The 22,277-nt window shown below is 42.7% G+C and overlaps 2 protein-coding genes across 3 annotated transcripts in view; one reads left to right on the top strand and one right to left on the bottom strand.

The window, feature by feature from the left end:
* SYN2 (synapsin II) overlaps window positions 1–22,277 on the top strand; it is a 427,960-nt gene that overhangs the window by 277,506 nt on the left and 128,177 nt on the right. The window lies entirely within an intron of this gene.
* Window positions 1–22,277, bottom strand: part of TIMP4 (TIMP metallopeptidase inhibitor 4) — a 57,207-nt gene that overhangs the window by 5,352 nt on the left and 29,578 nt on the right. Inside the window, exon 2 of the mRNA XM_050957920.1 lies at window positions 18,850–18,947. Coding sequence (XP_050813877.1) covers window positions 18,850–18,947 — 98 coding nt within the window. The remainder of the gene's footprint in view (window positions 1–18,849; window positions 18,948–22,277) is intronic.

Genomic DNA, 22,277 nt, shown 5'->3' with positions numbered 1-22,277 from the left:
TTGTGCTGATACACAGGATCCTCTCTAAAGGTGGCCATAGGAAGCAGCAGAACCATGTGCATGTTGCAGAGACACTGCTTCTAATGATAACATTGAGCCTGAATTTCAGAATTTCGAGTCCTTACAGCTCATGTTGAAGTCAATGGCAGCTGTAAGGGCTCAGCACCTCTGAAAATTAGGCCACTGATTCTAAAAGTAATGCAACCATTGCATTGCTTGGGGTGTATTCTCTTAGGGCACATTTACACAGCATAAACAAAAAGATCCCTGAGGCAATGAATCGCAGAGCCCAGGTCACCTGAAGGGCTAAAAATATCACTATAGACGTTTGGGCTCTGGATGAGCCTGGACTCCAAGACCCTCCCACCTTGCTGAGTTTCAGAGCTATGGCTACAGTCCAAGCTTGAACTTTTGACTCTGCAGCATGAGCCTGAGTCAGTTGACCTAGGGTATGTCTACACTACGAAATTAGGTCAAATTTATAGAAGTCGGTTTTTCAGAAATCGTTTTTATAAGTCGATTGTGTGTATCCCCACACAAAATACACTAAGTGCATTAAGTCGGCGGACTGTGTCCACAGTACCGAGGCTAGTGTCGACTTCCAGAGCGTTGCACTGTGAGTAGCTATCCCACAGTTCCCGCAGTCTCCACTGCCCATTGGAATTCTGGGTTGAGATCCTAATGCCTGATGGGGTAAAAACAGTGTCGTAGGTGGTTCTGGGTACATGTCATAAGACCCCCCTCTCCCTCCCTCCCTTTGTGAAAGCAACGGCAGATAATCGTTTTTCACTTTTTTCCCTGGGTTACCTTGCTGACATACCACAGCAAGCATGGAGCCTGCACAGCTGACTGTCACCGTATGTCTCCTGGGTGCTGGCAGACATGGGACTGCATTGCTACACAGCAGCAGCTCATTGCCTTTTGGCAGGAGACGGTGCATTACGATTGGTAGCCATCATCGTCATATTCCTGGATGCTCTTTTAGCCGACCACGGTGAGGTCGGTCAGGGGCGCCTGGGCAGACATGGGAGTGACTCAGCCAGGTCATTCCCGTCTTCTGCTGAGTACCCAGGAGATGACGATGGCTAGCACTTGTACTGCACCATGTGCTGCCAACCTAAGATGTAAAAGATAGATGGATCAAAACAAGAAATTGACCCGATTTGTTTTGTGAAATCATCGGCCTGCTAAGCCCAGGGCTTTGAGTTCAGTCCTTGAGGGGGCCATTCTGTATGACAGTTGTTTGTGTTTCTCCTTGATGCAAAGCCACCCCTTTTGTTGATTTTAATTCCCTGTAAGCCATGTCGTCAGTCGGCCCTCCCTCCGTCAGAGCAACAGCAGACAATTGTTTCGCACAAAACCAAGCGAGGAGGCAACGGCAGCGTAATGACGAGAAGGACATGGTCATAGACTTCTCACAAAGTACGGGCCAGGCAATGTGCCCCGGCAATGTGCACATCATGCTGATGAGCTCTGCGTGAGCTCTACAAACATGCCGGCCAAATAGGAAATGAAATTCAAAAGTTCGTGGGCCTTTTCCTGTCTACCTGGCCAGTGCATCTGAGTTGAGAGCGCTGTCCAGAGCAGTCACAATGGAGCACTCTGGAATAGCTCCTGGAGGCCAATACTGTTGAATTGTGTCCACACTATCCCAAATTCGAACCTGCAAGGCTGATTTCAGCGCTAATCCCCTTGTCGGAGGTGGAGTAAAGAAATCGATTTAAAGAGCCCTTTAAGTAGAAAATAAGGGCTTCGTGGTGTGGACGGGTCCAGGGTTAAATAAAGGTAACGCTGCTAAATTTGACCTAAAGTCGTAGTGTAGACCAGGCCCTAGGCTCTGAGACTCACTGCCATGGGACTTTTTTTTTTATTTGCTGTGTAGACATACCCTTATGACAAGATATAGTGCTTCCCTTCAGTGCTGAGCTAGCTTGAGTCCTGTCCATGCAAAAAAAAACCCCTAACTCTAGTACAGTGATGCTTTGAATTCATGATAGCAAGTCCATTATGGGGTATAGCTTACAGCCTGAGTTACCACGACTCATCAGATACTAACTGTGACAGGTTGGATCACAGAAACCCCCTTGAGGCTGCCAACCGATGTGCCAAGACTACTTCTGCCCCTGCCTTCCCTGCCAACTTGGGACTCCAGAACCCTGTCTGGTTGTGCCAGACACACTTGCTGGCTACAAACAGAGACCCAGGTCTGAATGATGTCCCACAAACTGCAGGCTTAACTGAAAGCAGCTTAAGTGTTCCTGTCTCTAACACTCAGATGCCCATCTCCCAGTGGGGTCCAAACCCCAAATAAATCTGTTTTACGCTGTCTAAAGCTTATACAGGGTAAACTCATAGAGAGAGATGCACAGCTGTTTGTCCCCCCCCCACCCCCAGTATTAATACATACTCTGGGTTAATTAATAAGTAAAAAGTGATTTTATTAGATACAAAAAGTAGAATTTAAGTGGTTCCAAGTAACAGACAGAACAAAGTGAATTACCAAGCAAAATAAAATAAAACACGCAAGTCTAAACCTAATACAGTAAGAAGGCTGAATCCAGATAAAATCTCACCCTCAGAGATGTTTCAATAAGCTTTTATACAGACTGGACGCCTTCCTAGTCTGGGCACAATCTTTTCCCCTGGTACAGCTCTTGTTCCAGCTCAGGTGGTAGCTAGAGGATTTCTCAGGATTGCAGCCCCCTTTGTTCTGTTTCACCCCCTTATATAGCTTTGCACAAGGTGGGAATCCTTTGTCCCTCTCTGGATTCCCAGCCCTCCTCCTAAATAGAAAAGCATCAGGTTCAAGATGGATTTCAGTACCAGGTGAAATGGTCACATGTCCTGTGAGACCCCAAGCCTTCATTCCTCCCAGCCTGACTTACAGGAAGGCCTGCAAGCAAACAGAGCCATCCACAGTCAATTGTTCTGGGTGATGGGAGCCATCAAGATTCCAAACTACCATTAATGGCCCATACTTTGCATAATTACAATAGACCCTCAGAGTTATATTTCATATTCCTAGTTTCAGATACAAGAATGATACATACATACAAATAGGATGACCACACTCAGTAGATTATAAACTCTGTAATGAAACCTTTCAAGAGACCTTTTGCATGAAGCATATTCCGGTTACATTATATTCACCACTTATTAGCATATTTTCATAAAATCACAGAGTGCAACGTCACACTAACATAGGCTATGCTGCTAATCCAATAATTTTTGCAACTCCAGTGTTATTTCATCGTGTGGCAGCTCTCATTCGAGTTAATCTAACTCAAGCACAGATAATTTAACTTAACTCGGCAGTGAAGACATTGCCATAGAGACTGATACAGAGGTCTAGCCAATGATTTTTTTTAAATGATTTGGATTATGTTAAAGAAGTGGTTCAGATCTGTCCCAATAAATAACTTCCACTATAAGTGGTGCACTGAGGATTTTTAAAACATATGAAAATGGCCTGGTGCCATGCCACACTATGCTGTGAACCACTTAGATCTCTGGTTTCAGTTGGATCACTTTTCTAGATAGGAGACATCCAAGGAAGTCCTAAGGACTACAAACAGTGGTACGGGTGATTCAGTGGGTGGAACTCTTCTCTCTGTAGGCATGGACCAGCCTGATATTAGAGAACACTGTGTTCTGGCAGATGTTGTCTCACTGAAATATATAACTGAGGTCATGGCCACTTGTAGTCATTTAAAGGTCTCATGGTACTTTTCTTAAAGGTATGAGTGCTAACCTCCATGTTAACCTGATTAAATTCTGTTGTGGTAATTACATTCTGTCTGCTATATTCTCCAGGCATTTTCAATTGTATGAGGCATTGTTCTTCTTTGTGCAGGGTTGCTGTTCTTTGTTTAAACACGTGCTGTATTTTTCACTAAATGTGGCTGCATTTCTCTAGCAGTATATCTCCTAGATTTTCATTTGTGCCCTAAATTCAGCCCTGGAATGGAACTACATTTATGTGTACTAAAAATGAATTTTCTCTGTATATCAGTTTAGGTTTGTAAAGTGCTGTGATTTCTTGTGGGATGGTATTGTTTATATGGGCCTCATTCTACTGCTGTTATACTTAGTGTCAAGATACACAAGCAGTCCCTTTAAAGGTAGTGGATTCATAGAGTCATAGACTTTAAGGTCAGAAGGGACTAGTATGATCATCTAATCTGACCTCCTGCACAATGCAGGCCACAGAATCTCACCCACCCACTCCCGCAACAAACCCCTAGCCTTGTCTGAGCCATTGAAGTAGTCAAATCATGATTTAAAGACTTCAAGATGCAGAGAATCCTCCAGCAAGTGACCCATGCCCCACGCTGTAGAGGAAGGCGAAAAACCTCCAGGGCCTCTGCCAATCTGCCCTGGAGGAAAATTCCTTCCTGACCCCAATATGGTGATCAGCTAAACCCTGAGCATGCGGTTTACCCTGAGCATTATGTACCTTGCTATGCAAGAATGGGTGGCAAAATCAAGATTGTTATTATTTATATTATAAAAGCAAATATTATCTACTAATACATCACTTGCTAAGTTTTAGTGTTAGTGCAATACTCTAAACATTTTTCCCAGTTAAAGAAAAATTACTTAAATTTAAACACCTACCGCTAAATATAAAATAAGAGTACAAAGCGTCAGTACCTCTTTGTACTGTGTAATGTAAACTGCGTGTGAGACTAGTAGTAAAACTATGTTGCTGCTGGTTACAAAAATTTTTTAATTGTGTTAATATTTAACGACCTAAATTGTGAACATTTTTACACTATTTCTTTAAATTTTGTAGATTTAGTCTTCTCTGCAATGGGAGGGAGCAATGCTTTTAACATAAAAATTAACACAACAAAAAATGATTACTCACCGTCTTGTAACTGTTGTTCTTTGAGATGTGTTGCTCATATCCATTCCACTTGTGTGTGCGCGCCGCATGCACAGTCGTCAGAAAGTTTTCCCTTAGCAGCTCCCATTAGGTCGGCTGTGGAGCCCCCTGGAGTGGCGCCTTAATGGCGCTGAATATATGTCCCTGCTAATCTGGCCCCTCTTCAGTTCCTTCTTGCCCGCTACTCTGACAGAGGGGTAGGAGGATGGGTATTGGAATGGATGTGAGCAACACATCTCGAAGAACAACAGTTACAAGAAGGTGTGTAACCATTTTTTCTTCGAGTGTTTGCTCATGTTGATTCCAATTAGGAGACTCCCAAGCCTTACCTAGGCGGTGGGATCAGAGTTATGGAATCGCTGATTGGAGCATCGTTCTGCTGAAAACTGCATAATCTCTGGCATGCTGGATTATGGCGTAATGAGAGGTAACGGTATGTACTGAGGACCAAATTGGTGCCCTGCAGATTTCTTGGATCAGGACCTGAGCCAGGAATGCCGCTGATGAGGCCTGTGCCCTTGTGGAGTGTGCCGTAAGTGCCGGGGCTGGTATCTTAGTCAGCTTGTGGCACATATGGATGCAGGAGGCAGGGCTCTAGCCATATCGCCGCCCCAAGCATGGCAGCACACTGTGGGGGGGCGCTCTGCTGGCTGCCAGTTGCCGGTCCCTCGGCTCCGGTGGACCCACCTGCCACCCTCTCGGCAACTGGCAGAGCGCACCCTGCGGCATGCTGCCCCAAGCACACGCTTGGCATGCTGGGGCCTGGAGCCGCCCTTGGTAGGAGGTGATCCAGGAAGATATTCTTTGGCATGAGAATAGGAGTCCTTTCATCTGGTCTGCTACTGCTACAAATAACCGGTTCGACTTTCAGAACAGCATAGTGCCCTCTATGTGGAAGGCCAGCGCCTGCTTAACATCCAGAGAGTGCATCCTTTGCTCACGGCTAGTGGCATGTGGCTTAGGATAAAAAACAGAAGAAATATGTCTTGGCTAGTATGGAAAGATGACACCACCTTCAGAAGAAAACCTGGGTGAGACCTAAGTTGCACCTTATCCTTGTGGAAAACTGTATAAGGTAGGTCAGAGGTGAGGGCCTTTAACTCAGTAACCCTCCTTGCTGATGTAATGGTGACCAGGAAAGCTACCTTCCATGACAGGTAGAGGAGGGAGTAAGTCGTCAGCAGTTCAAATGGGGGCCCCATTAGCCTGGAGAGGACCAGATTAAGGTCCCACACAGGAACAGGCTGTCTAAGCTTGGAGTGTAGCTGTTCCAGCCCCTTGAGGAAACATTCTACCATGGGGTTGGCAAATACGGTACATCCGGATGCTCCCAGGTGGAAGGCTGAGATAGCAGCGAGGTGTACCTTGATGGATGATGCTGCCAGGCCTTGTTGTTTCAGGTGCGGAAGGTACTCTAGAATGAGCGGTATAGGCATCTGGAGTGGAAGTGTGTGTCACTGGGCACACCAGCAAGTGAACCTTTTCCACTTAGCTAGATAACTGGCCCTGGTGGATGGTTTCCTGTTGCAAAGTAGGACCTCTGTTACCAGTTCCAAGCACAGAAGTTCCATGGGGTTTAACCATGAAGCTTCCAGGCCATGAAGTGGAGGGACGGAGGTCTGGGGATGAAGGCGACCGTGGTCCTGAGTGATCAGGTCAGGGTGGAGAGGTAGCGCGATCGGGGCATGCACTGACAGCTCCAGGAGTGTGGTGTACCAGTGTTGCTGGGGCCATGTTGGAGCCACCAGAATTACCTCTGCTCTGTCCCTGCAGACCTTGAGAAGTACCTTGTGCATGAGAGGGATCAGGGGAAAGGCATACAGCAGTCGGCCTCCCCAGGGTAGAAGAAATGCATCCCTAGTCGAACCAGGGCTGTGATTCTGGAAGGAGCAGAACATTGGGTACTTCCTGTTGCTCCGAGTGGCGAACAGATCGACCTGAAGAAACCCCCACCTTCGGAAGATGGAGTGTATGACATCCAGATGGATGGACCACTTGTGGTTGTGGAACGAGCTGCTGAGGAGATAGGATGCCTCCAAGTGAATGGAGTGGGCTATGCAGAATTCCCATAGCCGGAGGCCTTCTTGACATAGGGGGGAGGAACGGGCTCCACCCAGCTTGTTGTTGTAAAGCATGGCAGTGGTGTTGTCTGTCATCACTGCCACGCACAGTCTTTGCACCTAGGCCTAAAAAGCTTGGCATTTTAGATGCACCGCTCTCAGCTCCTTGATATTGATATGAAGGGGGAGCTCGTCCTGCAACCATAGGCTCTGTCTGGAGATCTCCCAATTGCGCCTCAAGACAGAGCTGACACATCCATAACTAGGGACGAGGAGGGCTGGGGGCTGTTGAAGGTGCTTCCTTCGCAAACCATCTGAGGGATGAGCTGCCATTGGAGGGACTCAAGCATGTGTTCCGGGACCTTTACCACTGAGTTCAGGCTGTCGCACCCTGGGCAGTAGACAGATGCAAGCCGTGTTTGCAGGAGTCCGAGCCTCAGTCTGGCATGCCAGACCACATTAGTGCAAGCTGCCATGTGGCCAAAGAGACTCAGACCTCCCCTTGCAATAGTGGTCGGGTACCTCCTGAGGCCTTGAATAATATTTGACATGACCTGGAAACGAGTTTCCGGTAAAAACGCCCTTGCCTATACCAAGTCCAGCACCACTCTGATGAACTCTATTCTTTGGGTCAGTGATAAGGTTGACTTGTTCACATTGAGAAGGAGGCCCAGTCTTTCAAAAGTCAATCTGACTAAACGGACGTGAGAGTCCACCTTCTCCCTGGTGTGCCCCCTGAGCAGCCAGTCGTCTAGGTCTGGGTATACCTGCACCTGTCCAGAGGAAAGCTGCTACGACCAACATGTATTTGGTGAACACTTGGGGGGCCGTCAATAGACTGAATGGGAGGACCGTGAACTAATAATGTTTGTGGTCAACCACAACCCGTAAGAATCGTCTGTGCGCAGGCTGAATGGCTATGTGAAAATATGCGTCTTTCATGTCGAGGGTGGTGTACCAGTCTCCCAGATCCAGGGAAGGGATAATTGTGCACAGAGAGACCATGCAGAACTTCAACTTCACCATGAATTTGTTGAGTCCTCGCAGGTCTAGAATAGGTCTGAGACACCCCCCCCCACACACACACACACAAACCCTTTGCCTTGGGGATTAGGAAAGAATGGGAGTAGAAACCTTTGCCCCTTAGTTCCTGAGGAACCTTCTCCACTGCTCCTATGGTGAGGAGGGCCTGCAGCTCCTGGTTAAGGAGTTGCTCATGAGAAGGTCCCTGAAGAGGGATGGGGAAGGGGCGTGGGAGGGTGGGGAGGAGCAGAATTGGGGAGAATATCCCATTTCTACCATGCAAAGAACCCAGTGGTCCGATGTTATGGCATGGCAGAAGTGGGATAGACGATTCATACAACAAGGGGAAGGATCCGGTGTCATGGCAGTGTCATCCTTGGGTGTCATTCAAAGGCCTGCTTAGAGCCCAGTAAAGGCAAGCGATCACCATTCCAATGACCATCACTGGTGGTAAGAAGGAACTGAGGAGGGACTGGGTTGGCAGGGGGAAATTTTCAGCGCCATGAAGGTGCCACTCCTGGGGGCTCCACAGCTGACCCAATGGGAACTTCTAAGGGAAAACTTTCCGATGACTGTGCACATGGTGCACACGCACCTAATTGGAATCAATATGAGCAATCACTTGAAGAAGAAATAATTTTTGTGAGGAATAGCTTAAAGAAGTCTCTCCTGTACAAAAAGTACTAAATAGGCCCCCTGGTAACATAAAAGTAGGTGGAAGAAGAGGAGGACCATTTTGCTTAGTTTGTATAGTAACAACCATATGTAAAATGTTATCACTAATGGGATCTATGAGAGTAATAAGTCTTGCATCCCATGGCTAAATTAAAGGGCTTGAATGGATTTCAGTAAACCGATGCTATAAGTTCAGCTTTACTACCTTTCCCATAATAGATTGTGTGACTTCATAACTTGTTAAAGCAACTGAGGAAAGGTTAAAAGAATGGAATACATTTAGCTTGGCTAAATGATGGATAAGGAGGAAAATGATAATTTTCTACAAGTATCTGAAGGTTGTAGACACTGAGCATATGTCTCTGCAGCATTTTGGAGCATGTGGGAGCAAACCTGGGTCGACAGATTTGGACTAGCAGGTATCACAGTAGCACACTAATAATAGCTGTAAAGACAGTGCTTTGAAATTGTGGCTCAGACTGGAGCTTGGGCTCTGAAGTTCACCCCCACATCTCTAGGCTTCAGAGCCCCAGCCTTAGCTTCAACTTCAAAGAGCTGTCTATACAGCTATTTTTAGAGAGCTTGCATCTGCACTCTCCAAAATGCTGTGTAGAGATACCCTGAAGGGGGGAGAGATTGTTTGGGAATGTCAAAAGGGATGTATCCTGGCCTAACAGCACAAAAATGTTCAGCAGAAAATTTAAAGACTGTGGTTGAGGAGTATTTCATAGATTTATAGGTTTTAAGGCAAGAAAGGGACCATTAAATCATCTAGTCTGTCCTCCTGTATAACATAGGTTTGGTATTGTAAAATGAAATCTCGTTTATTGGGCCTCGATCCTGCAAACATTTATGCACATATGAAACTTCAAGTATGTGAGATGTTCTAACAACTATGGAAAACTTTGTCCAAAATAATCACAAGATCCTTAATTACCTGAGTGGCCAAGATCTTCCTACAGCATAGTGCCTTCTAATGTTGTGCTATGGCATTAATTCACTATGAAGCTGGTGGAAAGAGTGCCACATACTGAATCAATAACCTACTTCATCTGTAGCATCTTCCATCCAAATAGTAACCAGTTCTGGGTTTACAAAGATGGTGAAAACTGATGAGATCATAGTGCAAGGCAGTATAGCTGCAAGTCATCCAATGTATAGGATATCCCAGAGAGATGCATTGTCAGTGTGGAAGAAGGAGAATTTGGGGAAAAATTAGGATATTTTAATTTTCTGACGTAACTTGTTTGAACAGTTGGATTGTCTTTTAAATATGTCATATGTTGGGAAAAGACAGGAAGTGAGGTCATCAAAACTCTTGTTTTAATAACTGAGTTCTTCTAATTAGGTCTCAGTTACTTAAGGGACTGAGATTTACAACTGAGGCCACTGTTCCACATGAATTACAGTTTAAATAGATCTGACTGACTAATTCTGGTTCAGTTAAGTAGTTCTTATTGATGTAGCCAGTACTGGACCTGAGTCTTACCTTACCTTACTAGACCTTTACACAAATGAAGTACTACATTACTCTACAACTAGTACTGTTGATTTTCTTGTGAGTAAAGATGGCAGAATCTGCCCCCCTGCATTGTAATGACTTATAACAACAATCTATAACCTAGTATTCCCCGCCCTCAGCTACCCTTCCACCCCTTTTTTTTCCTTTCCACCCTATGACTGGAGACAGGTTTCAGAGTGGTAACCCTGTTAGTCTATATCAGCAAAAACAATGAGGAGTCCTTTTGGCACTTTAGAGACTAACACATTTATTTGGGCATAAGCTTTTGTGGGCTAAAACCCATTTCATCAGATGCATGGAGTGGAAAATACAGTAGCAGGTGTATATATACATAGTATAAGAAAAGATTAGAGTTGCCATATCAAGTAGGGGGGTCAGTCTAACAAGACAATTGAATTAACAGTAGAATACCAAGGGAGGAAAAATCACTTTTATAGTGGTAATGAGGGTGGCGCATTTCAAACAGTCGACAGAAGGTGTCAGTAACAGTAGGAGGAAATTAGTATGGGGAAATTATTTTTTGTAATGATCTATCCACTCCCAGTCTTTATTCAGGCCTAATTTGATGGTGTCCAGTTTGCAAATTAATTCCAGTTCTGCAGTTTCAGGTTGGAGTCTGTTTCTGAAGATTTTTGGTGAAGAATTGCCACTTTTAAGTCTGGTATTGAGTGAACAGGGAGGTTGAAATGTTCTCCTACTGGTTTTTGAATGTTATCATTCCTGATGTCAGATTTGTGTCCATTTATTCTTTTGCGTAGAGACTGTCCGGTTTGGCCAATGTACGTGGCAGAGGGGCATTGCTGGCAAATGATGGCATATATCACTGGAGAGACGTTAATGGGCCACTTCACCTTGAATGGTCTCTTGAAATATCTGTTAACTACTTATGTTAAACAATCTGTTCCATCTTGTATTTAGCTGTGACATTCTGGGTACATTTCCCAGACCTGAAGAACAGCTCTGTGTAAACCCAAAAGCTTATTTCTCTCACCAACAGAAGCTGGTCCAATAAAAGATATTACCTCAACCACCTTGTCACTCTAATACTTTGAACACAACAGATTAGGTAACTTCTTATCAGACTTAGAGAGGAAGCAAGTGCAAAGATAGTTTTATAACTATTTGTTAAAAATTGCATATTGAATTTAATATCTGTTCCATAAAATGTGCAGTTCTGCTAAATCTCATGTTGGCTATTACATTTGTGAGTTTAGGACTTCATCACTTCAAACAAAAACTCTAGTCACCCTCACTAATAAATATTGTTATAAACAGCTTGGCTCTCACCCAGCTGAACAACAGATGTTCCAGGGTGGAGGCCTGAGATTCAGATCTTAGTTCAAGTCTAGCCAGAAGGTAGAAATTGTGAACTCTTTCCCTGCTGCATCAGCTTGTAGCACCATTAAAACATTTTGTTAAAATCAACAGCAGTAGTGTACTTATTCCTAACTGACTGTTTCCCCACTCAGGGCCTAGTTCAGAACCCACTAAAGTTAAATAAAAACTCTTATTGACTTCAGTGCTTTTGATTGTGTCCTCTAATTATTAAACATTTTGGAGAAATTGGAAAAGGCCCCAACAGTGCAAGAATGAATTTAAGAAATTTCACGGAGTGCCATCAAAGAAGAACTGGATTGTAGATTAAGAAATAATGACAAAAGGTATAAAATAGAATTGGGCCCAAGTCAAAGAGGTTACTTGTGTGTGTATGACTACTCACTTTCTTAAGAGTTGGCAGGAGAATGTGCTTTGTAAAATCAAGGTCCTGCTAGATGTAATAGGAATCTCTATAACATTTGTATATGAATAAAGAAATATTTAAAAATCAGCTAATATCCTTTTGAGAAGATAGCAAACGTGGTGATGGTTGTTGTTTTAAAATGTATTCAGAGAGAATTTGGCCTTAGAAATCAATACATAAGCTACTATATAAAATCTTAACAAGAAGATTTCTTCAGTAAGCACAGTGTGTTTATTCTCTGTTGAGGATTTTGAGATACACTTGTCTACCATAGATGCTTGTACTCCAAACCTGGAACTTCTTACGTGAACCCAGAAATATAGAGAAAAACATATCTTGACTGTATTACTAGTGGGACACAGAGAATTGGCTGGTTCCATTGTTTTAGCGGCTTCTCCTTGTTTCCAGCTAATGCTGAGCAGAGGTTAGAATTTCCAGTGCATAGGAAATTCTGACATTTCAACATTTGTCCTGAAAAGGCACAAAAAGTTGAAACTTTGAAATTTTTCACAGAATGGAAATTCAAAAAAAAAATCAGTTCATAGATGTGAAACATTTTGTTTTAACATTCTTATAAAAATAAAGCATTTCAGCATTCCTGATATTGAAATGTTTCTTTCCGGTTTGTTGAAATGCTTCATTTTGAATCATTTCAACGTTAAACTGCATGTTCCTGTAGTGCATTGCCTTATCAGAGCTGTAGTTTCTGCCCCTATATTCTCCTGTGTGCCAGTCTATCTCTCTCATAATGCATGCAGAGTTTGCACCATCCAGCTCAATCAGACGAAATCACCATATTGCCTTAGGGGACATGTAGTTCTCCAGGGGAACCTGTTCCCTAGGAAAGAAGCAGGGTTGGAACTACAACTCCTATAAGGCAACATGCCTTAGGAAAATGTGTGCAATATTGTTGTAGCTGTGTTGGTCCCAGGATATTAGAGAGACAGGGTGGGTGAAGTAATATCTTTCATAGGACCAACTTCTGCTGGGAAAGATGAGCCTGGAAGCTTAAATTCAGAATTTTGCTAGACACTAAAAATCATAGACTGAACAGAGACACTGGATTTATGGTTTATTACAACAATCTATAACCCGTTAACAATCCTCCCTTTTTTTTTTTCCCTCTGTCCATTCCTTTCCCGCCTATGAGTGGAGGGTTGTTACCAGGCCACTTCATCTTGAACTGTGCCTTGAAATATGTTCACTACTTACGCTAAACAATCTGTTCCACCTTGTATTTAGCTGTGATACTGTGGATACAGCTACACAAGATTAAAACCCTGAGGCACGGCCACAGCTGGCATGGGTCAGCTAACTCAGTCTTGTAGGGCTTGGGCTGCGGGGCTAAAAATTGCTGTGTACACTTTCAGGCTTGGTCTGGAGCGTAAGCACTGGGACCTTTCTCCCCTTGTAGGGTCCCAGAGCTTGGTCTCCAGCCTGAGCCCAACATCTGCACAGCAATTTTTCAGCCTTGGAGCCCAAGTCCTTTGAGCTTCAATCAGCTGACCTGGGCCAGCCATGGGTTTTTCATTCCTGTATAGACATATTCTCTGAGTTTCCCAGCTCTGAAGAAGAGCATTATGTAAGCTCGAAAGCTTGTGTCTCTCACCAACAGAAGTTGATGCAATAAAAGATATTACCTCACACACCTTGTATCCCTTGTAGAAAAATGTAGTTTAATGTTTTGTTGAACTGATTCAAAGCAACATATTTTGGGTCAGTTCAAAAAACAAAATATTTCAGTTCAGGTCAAAAAGATCCAAATTGCAATATTTCATTTTGATTTTAAATTAATACTTGTTAATTAAAATTTTCCTATGGAAAATTTAAGTTTTCTAGAAACTGTCAGAAAATCATTCCAGTAGAAAATTTCCGACCAGATTTATTTCCAGTTGTGAATTGCATTAAAAGAAGCTAAAAACACTTTCATAGTGCTGCTTTTCCTTGAGGCAATTGCCACTGGGATGTCATTTGATCACCAATTAAGTGTCCATGAGACAATCTGTGTATTAGGATGTATACAAAAGTTTGAGACCTGTACACTAGAAAATTCATAGGTGTGAATAAAAAAGTGCAAATGCAGTAGACGCAAATTTGTTCACAAAGCTAGATGAATGTCCATTAATAATTTTTTTGCAGTATTCATGCAGCAGTTATGGTAATACTTCTAATCTTTAAAAGTTTTAGATTGTTTGTGAAGTAAGCACAAATAGCACAAAGTTTTCTTTTAAAGGCAAAATGTTATGGAACAGATCCATTTCCTTCAACATAAAAATCAGTTTTACAAGGCAAATTCATAGAAAGGTTTTAATCAGTCTTAGTACTGAGAAAGATATGGTACAATATATGAGGGCAGAAACATTTTAATGCTCCATTCTGCAACTCGTACATGATACCAAATAAATGTGACAATACATAAGACTATATGAAAGAGAAATACACCCACCAAATCTCATTTTCAAGTAGCACTTATCTGTTGTAATGTCTTTAAAGCAGAAAAATGGGAATTTAAAAATAAATAGTACTGTAGAACTATTATGTGATGATCAGTAAGGTGGCCTTCTCTAAGTCCAACCCCTCCGCCATTTATTGGGACTGTGGAAACAGGACAAATAGGGGATTGCCTTACAGGGTGATTTATGGTAGTCAGCTCTCCTCTCCAGGTCACTACAGTAGACACGAAGGCCTGCAGGGATTTACTCTGAAATGCCCTGGCTAGCGGGATTCTGGCCAGGTGGACCAGGATCAATACTTGGACAACTGGGCAACTGGTCTAAGAGAAGGTCATTCCAAAAATAAACTTGCAGCCAATAAGTCTTTCAGTTGTCTCAGTTTACCTTATGTCACTGGGCATCTCTGCCATTACCCAGTGTACTTCACTGCCTGGCCAGTTTGAGTGATCCTGTGGTCACAAACACACACCAGGTTATCTTTCACCAAGATGTATATTTATTCTTTTCTTACGTAATAACACAGTGTACTGCCGGTTTACAGCAAAGGGATGCCCCTCCCAGCCTTCACTGCTCAGCCCAGGCTCATCCTCTGAGCTTTCCTTTTGAGGCCCCTGAGTTCCCCCTTGCTTCCTGTTCCTTTGATTCATATCCTCCAAATTACATCATTAACCCTATGATTAGCACCCAGGTGCTCATAATCCCCCAACAGAAAGTGTATAATTGGCTTCAGTTAAGCCTGCCCTCTTCTCAGTGCTGCTGCAAACTCAGTGACCAGAGTGCTACTAATAGTACCCTGTCACACCTCGCCACTGGAAAGGGTCTTGTTGGCCGAGAGTGTGTGTGTGAATTTTGTGAATTAAACAAATTCTCGCACAGCCTTCAAAAATCCAACAAATCCTGCAGCAATGGGGGAATGTCAAAAGTGACACTTGAACACTGCTAAGAGTCATAGTGTTGAAATCTGCATGTGGGCTGGTCAAGAATATGGTCACTCTGCATTGACCTGGGGTGACACCAGAGTGTGGCAGCATCTTGATTGACATGACTGCTCTATTCAGGGACAGCACAGCTGACCTCAATCTGAGGAAGGGGCTAGAAAAGATTTTCCCAAAATTGCTCATCCTGAACAGCCCTCACCAGCTTACTCTGGCTGGAGGGTGTCCCATCATGCAGTCGAAATTCAAACAAAACTTGAAAAGTTTCCTTTTGTGTTACTGTTGCAGTGTGGAATGTTCATAGATTATTGATCATCCAAACCAAATTGATCCTCCTGCCAGGTGAACTGCTCTGGTTGTTCAAGAGCTTGAAAGATATTGTATCAACATGGAGGCACTGAGCAAGATTCAACTTGTTGAAGAGAGACAACTGAGAGAGCAGAGTGCTGGGTACAGTCTCTTCTGGAAGAGACACCCACAAAACAAGCCACACAAGGCAGGAATCATCTTTGCAATCAGAAAGAAAATTGTCTCTTGTTTGGAGAGCCTACCCGTTGGTATAAATGACAGACTGATGATGCTCCGACTGCCCTTGAAAGGTGGATGTTATGCTTCATTGATCTGTGCTTACTCACTGACGATGACTAACTCTCATGAGAGTAAAGAGAAATTTTACTCTGAACTAAAAGAACTGATTCTATTGACTCCCTGTAGAAACTAGTTGATTATTTCAAGTGACTTGAGTGCTTGTGTTGGTCATGATGATTTCTACATGGCATGGCATATTTGGTAAACATGGGGTTGGCAAGATGAACTGCACTGGCCTACTTCTGCTGAAGACATGGGTCAAGTACCATCTAGTTGTTACAAACATTGTCTTCCAACTTCCCAATAAATAAAAATGACCTGGATCCACATTTGCTCATGTCAGTGGCATCTGATCGACAATGTTGTTCTAACGTCATGATCTGGGAGGACATATGTGCATAATTCTGGTATTATGTGGAGCTGATTGTTGGACTGACCACAGCGCTCTGTTTAGCCAAAACACTGGTCAGTTAAGCGTGTAACATTTTCCAGATGAAAGATCTGTCAATTGCCGAACAATTTTCAACACAGCTAACTACTGTTTTAGAAATTCTTCCAATGATCAATAATGGCACATTTGCCATATGGGTATCCTTGTGTGACACAATCTGTAACACCATTGTGGATTGTGTTGAGTGTACAAAACACTGCATGCAGACTAGTTCAACAATAGTGATCCTGAAATATTGAATCTCTTTGATGTCAAGTGATAAGGGCATGCTGCACTTGTAGCTGGCCCGCTCTCTGAGACAAAAAAAGGCCAGATGTAGGGCAGCCTGCAGCATGCACCAGTGCAAACTCGGCCAAATGCAAAGTATGTGGTTTGACTGTAAAGTAGATAAACTACAGGCGGTCACTGATACTCTTGACTCCAAAGGTTTCTATGAGGCAGTTAAAGTTGTGTATAGTCCTGCTCTATCTTCCTTGACACTACTAACAGCTGCTAATGATGAATATCTCATCACAGATCACAGTGCCATCCACCAACAGCGGCGTGAACAAAACATCTTACTGAACTACTTAATCATTTATCTACTGTTTCTGATGAGTCACAGGATAATGTCCACAAATTGCCCACATCTAATGCACTTGTCAATCCACCTTGAACTAAGGTGTTATAGACTGTTCAAGCAATGAAAAATAACAAATCTCCTGGTCCTGATGCCATTCCAGCTGAAGTTTTAAAACATAGAAGAAATCTCATTGACAGGCTTTTTGAAGTTTTCTTACATATCTGACTTCAAGAAACCAGGCCACAACAACTGAAAGATGCCAACATCATCACTATCCATAAGCATAAAGGATCAAAGAGCAACTGTAGCAACTACCATGGTATCTTTTCATTCTCTGTGGCTGGAAAGATTCTTGCATGGATCTTCCTAAACCAATCCCTGACGGAAATCATTAACAGAGAATCTGTCTATAGATAGAAATCAAAGTCTGTAATGCTCACATCATTGCTGACAGGTGTGAATCATGGACCTGTTATCAACAGCACATTAAAAAGTTTGACAGTCTCAATTTGTGATACCTATGACAATTGCTGGGTATCAAATGGCAGGACTGGGTTTCCAACAGAAGTACTAGTGAAAACTGGTTTGTTCAGCCTCAAGGCTCATTTGATCTGTGCCCTGGACTGGGCATGTAATTCATATGCCTGAGACTTGTTTATCAAAAAAAGTCTTATATTTCTAATTATGTTCCAGCAATTGTAAGCATGGAGGACAGATGAAACACTTCAAAGACAGCCTAAAACAAAATCTGCACAAAAAGAACATTTCTCACTCAACCTTTGAACAACTGGCAATTGATCATACTGCATGGTGCCACACCATAAGGGCGAGTGTCCACGACTTTGAGAAGAATTGCATTGAGCAGCAGGAAGCACATTGCCAGGCAGCTCAATCAGTGCAGCTAGGTAAATGGCTCTGAGGCCAGTGTGGTAAACATTGTTCTTCCTGAATAGGTCCATGGAGTCGTGCACAGACCCATTAATACAAACTGTGATTGTCAGTGTTGTCCTGGAAATCAAAGTGATTAGCATCATCATTAAGGTTGTTGCCTGCTGGTATCGGTATCTGTACCTTCACCACCAGTTTGAGCAGGTCAGTTCCTGTGCTCCCTCTATATGTATTTGTCCTGTTTGCTCTTCCAAAACTAAATTCTGGAAGAGACTAGCAGTAACGAATTTTAAAAAGTGTGGTCACTCATCTTTCTACTGCCACTCACCAAAAAGAAAAACAGTGTATTTTTCTTCAAAATGAAGGATTCAGCATACATTTTTTTGTTCAAGGTATAGCTAGTCATGGTGTTATTGACATCAATGAGTTTGTCAAGGACTCCATTGGGACCAGGATTTGTCCATGTAAGAGTGCATTAATGAATGTACCCTATAAGTGGAGCTGGACAAATAGTAGGAAAAACATTTTTTTGTGAACATTTTTCCCAGGTTTGAATCACTTTTTGATTTTGTGCCTCCTATCTTTTGTTTGCTTTCCTTTGAACATTCATACAGTAGATTTTTTGTAGAAATATCCAGTGGGGGCTGATTTTTCTGCAAATACCACAGTTCATATGTGATCAAGGGTTTTTGCTATTCGTGCTGTAAGTGCCTGCCTGTTTGCAAGTTGTGTATCTTCCAATCAGAAAGTAGAAATAATGCTCTGACAGTTAGGTAACCAAGCATACACCTGAGGCAGAAAATAATCAAAGATGCATAATGAATATTTTTCAAATGAAAACTTTTCATAAGTTGAAATATGTTTACATACAGTATTCATCAAACAGTTATAAATAATAAATACCTTTATCAAAATCAGCCTGTTGGCAAATAATTCATGAATAGAAAAAAAGAACTACGGGCCAACCAGATCCTACTCCCAATTCAAGGGAAATTTATCATTCATGCCCTGGTACATTAGTCCTCAGTATTGAATGTCAAAATAACCAAGTGATTCCATGTACCTTTATTTGTTTGATTTCATACCGGATCATTTTGTGAGTGTCAAGAGGGTCATCACTGGCAGGAACCACCTTTTCACTGGATATTTTTGCACGAATCACTGCAGGGGAAGAAAAAGGTTTTATTTGCAAAGAAGCATATGCCTGACTTTTCCATCAGTACTATATGTTACATTTTTTCCATATATTAAAATAATTGTAACAGAATGCCATGTTTTTCTTTTGGACATTAGATGTAATGTTCAGTAGCATTTACAGCATTTAAAGCCTGTTAGTACAAGATTGTTGAAGACTAAGTTAACACCTGAAAAAATAAAAAAGGTACAGGGCATAACCTGCCATGTAAATACTACATCCTATCCAGTGATGGGTGGGGGATAGCTCAGTGGTTTGAGCATTGGCTTGCTAAACCCAGGGTAAAGTTCAATCCTTGAAGGGACCATTTAGGGAATTGGGGTAAAAACTTGTCTGAGGATTGGTCCTGCTTTGAGCAGGGGTTTGGACTAGATGACCTCCTAAGGTCCCTTTCAACCTTGATATTCTATGATTTTCAACAAACCAAAATATATCACATTGTTTTGAAATTTTCTAGTATAGATTTCAGGCCAGATTTTCAAAAGGGTTCGGTACCCAGCAGCTCCCAATGAACCACTTCTTTTTGGTGCCTAAGTAGGAATTGGTAGCTGCTCAACTCTTTTGTAAATCTCTGTTGAGACAAACATTAGCTTAAATAAGAATTAGTTGTCTAAATCCACTAGTGAGCTTTGAAAAATCTGCAGACCTGATTCAATTCCCATTGACTTCAAAGAGTTTTGCATTGGGCCCCTGAAATACAGAGTAGCAATGAAATGGACTACAGTAAGCATTCAGCAAGACCATGGCAGGCAAGATAGAAATATGAATACCTTGTAGAAAATTAGAAAGAGAGAAGACGATAAGGTCAGGCATCCACATTACAACTCTTGTGATGGCAAATAGCTGCACCTCAATAGCTATTTCTCAAATTCCATGTGCAACTTTTGTTAAACGGTGTAAATGATTTACTTCTAGTACTGTCTTTAGTGATGTCTTCCCTGTTTTAGCTGCTTTGTGCAGAGGGGAGATTATTTATTTCACTCTTTATCATCAGGAAAGAAACATTTAGCTAATGTGTACTATAAATAATCAGTCAGTATGTGAATGAGCCTGATGAGGAGAGCACTTCTCAAAGTGTGGTATCTGGCTCCACAGAAGTGTTCATGCTGCACTCTCCTCTGTGCTGCTACAGCAGGTACAATCCTCCTTTTGAGCTTGCAGCAGGGGGGTTTTGCCTACAGTTTTTTTATCATGTTCCACTCTTGCTCATTTGTCTTTTCCTCATGGAATGTCTCATTTTCCTACTTGTTAGCAGGAACAGTATACTTCCATGCAAAAAAATCCTGTGTTATCTCAAACCTCTTAAAACACTCCAGGCAGGCTTTGGGACGCCATTCTACTCAACCAGATATATTACACAGAAACTGAAATATCTCTCTGATTGTTGGTTAAAAGTGTGTCTTTTTCCCCAATCGAACCAGCTTTCCTAAAAATATTAGGTAAAAGAGTGGAATATTAGGCATAGAGTATTAAAGTATGTCTGCACTACAGCAGCACAGCTGCATCACTGTAGCTACACTGCTGTAGTGTAGACACTTGCTTCAGCACTGAAAGATTGTTTCCATCACTGTAGTAAATCCACCCCCTCAAGAGGTGGTAGCCAGGTCTACATCCCAGGTCGGCTTAACTATACCTCTTACCCCTGAGTGATGTAAGTAGTTAGACCTAAATTTTAGGTGTAGACCAGGCCTAGCACTGTGTTAAGAACAATATATTGGGGCCAAAATCTTAACACTTTGTGCTTTTGCCCCCAAAATAAGTATTTAGAGTATTAATTTTTCCCCAATCCTGGCTGGCCACAGTCCCACATGCCCTTTGCAGGTTATTCTTGTGAAGAGGAAGAGTAATTAGTGTGCAGAGACAGTGCCTGGATCCTAACAGTCAGGAGATATGAGCGATCCAAAGCACAGATCACAACTCTAAGCCCCATCTGTATGACCTCTCCTATAGGTGGAGCAGTCAGTGATGGATCCGAAGAGTGGTGTCTCTGCATGTGTAGTGGGAACCAGAGTCATGGAGGAGCTGTTCTGCTACACACTTCCTGTCCTGGTTGTGCCATTTTGGGCATTCATGTTAGAAGCCAGAATTTGTCCTTCAGTACTTACTAACTGTGGATATAGCTTTCAGACACCTTTCATGGTTCTGTTTGTTCATTTGTTTTATTTTTAGCATTGAAAGAGGAAAAATAATCCCAAGTATATATACAAAATAATGGGATCTAACTTAGCTGTTACCATTTAAGAAAGAGATCTTGGAGTCATTGTGGATAGTTTGCTGAAAATATCTGTTCAATGTGCAGTGGCAGTCAAAAAAGCTAACAATATTAGGAACCATTAGGAAAGGGATAGATAAGACAGAAAATATCATAATGTCACTATAGCAGGGCTGGCCAACCTTTGGCTCCAGAGCCACATGCAGCTCTTCAGAAGTTAATATGCGGCTCCTTGTATAGCAGGGGTTCTCAAAGTGGGGGATGGGCCCCCTCAGGGAGTCGAAAGGTTATTACATGGGGGGCTGCAAGCTGTCAGCCTCCACCCCAAACCCCGCTTTGCCTCCAGCATTTATAATGCTGTTAAATATATAAAAGTGTTTTTAATGTATGAGAGTCACACTCAAAGGCTTGTCCGTGTGAAAGGGGTCACCAGTACAAAAGTCTGAGAACCCCTGTTGTATAGGCACCAACAATCAGGCACCAACCCAGAGTAAAGCGCGGGCCCGGGTTCCTCCCCAAACCTCCCAACTCCTGATCAGACACAGGAGGAGTTGACCCAGACTGTGGGTTCCGCCAGAAGGGAAGATCACTGAGGTGAGCAAATCCACCAATAAGCGTAGAACCCAGCAAAGTAGAGGAGGAACTTTGTCACAGGAAGTATTATTTACTCCTTCACATACCACGAGAACTAGGGGTTACCCAATGATATTAATAAGTAGCAGGTTTAAAATAAACAAAAGGAAGCACTTCTTCACACAACCCACTGTCAACCTGTGAAACTCACTGCCAGGGGATGTTGTGAAGGCCAAAAGTATAATTGAGTTAAAAGAAGAATTAGATAAGTTCATGGAGGCTAGGTCCATAAATGGCTATAAGCCAGTATGGTCAGCAACACAACGCCATGCTCCAGGTATCCCTAAACCTCCAGCTGCCAGAAGCTGAGACCCTATGACATTGCTCTCGAAGTTGCTCTGTTCTGTTCATTCCCTCTAAAGCATCTGGCACTGGCCATTGTCAGAGACAGGATACCGGCTAGCTGGACTGTTAGTCTGACCCAGTATGGCCATTCTTATGTCCTTTTTTT

The sequence above is a fragment of the Gopherus flavomarginatus genome, chromosome 6 (genome assembly GCF_025201925.1).
Source record: "Gopherus flavomarginatus isolate rGopFla2 chromosome 6, rGopFla2.mat.asm, whole genome shotgun sequence".
Taxonomy (NCBI): domain Eukaryota; kingdom Metazoa; phylum Chordata; order Testudines; family Testudinidae; genus Gopherus; species Gopherus flavomarginatus.
The sequence above is the reverse complement of the archived record's forward strand: the minus strand, read 5'-3'. Positions and strand labels throughout refer to the sequence as shown.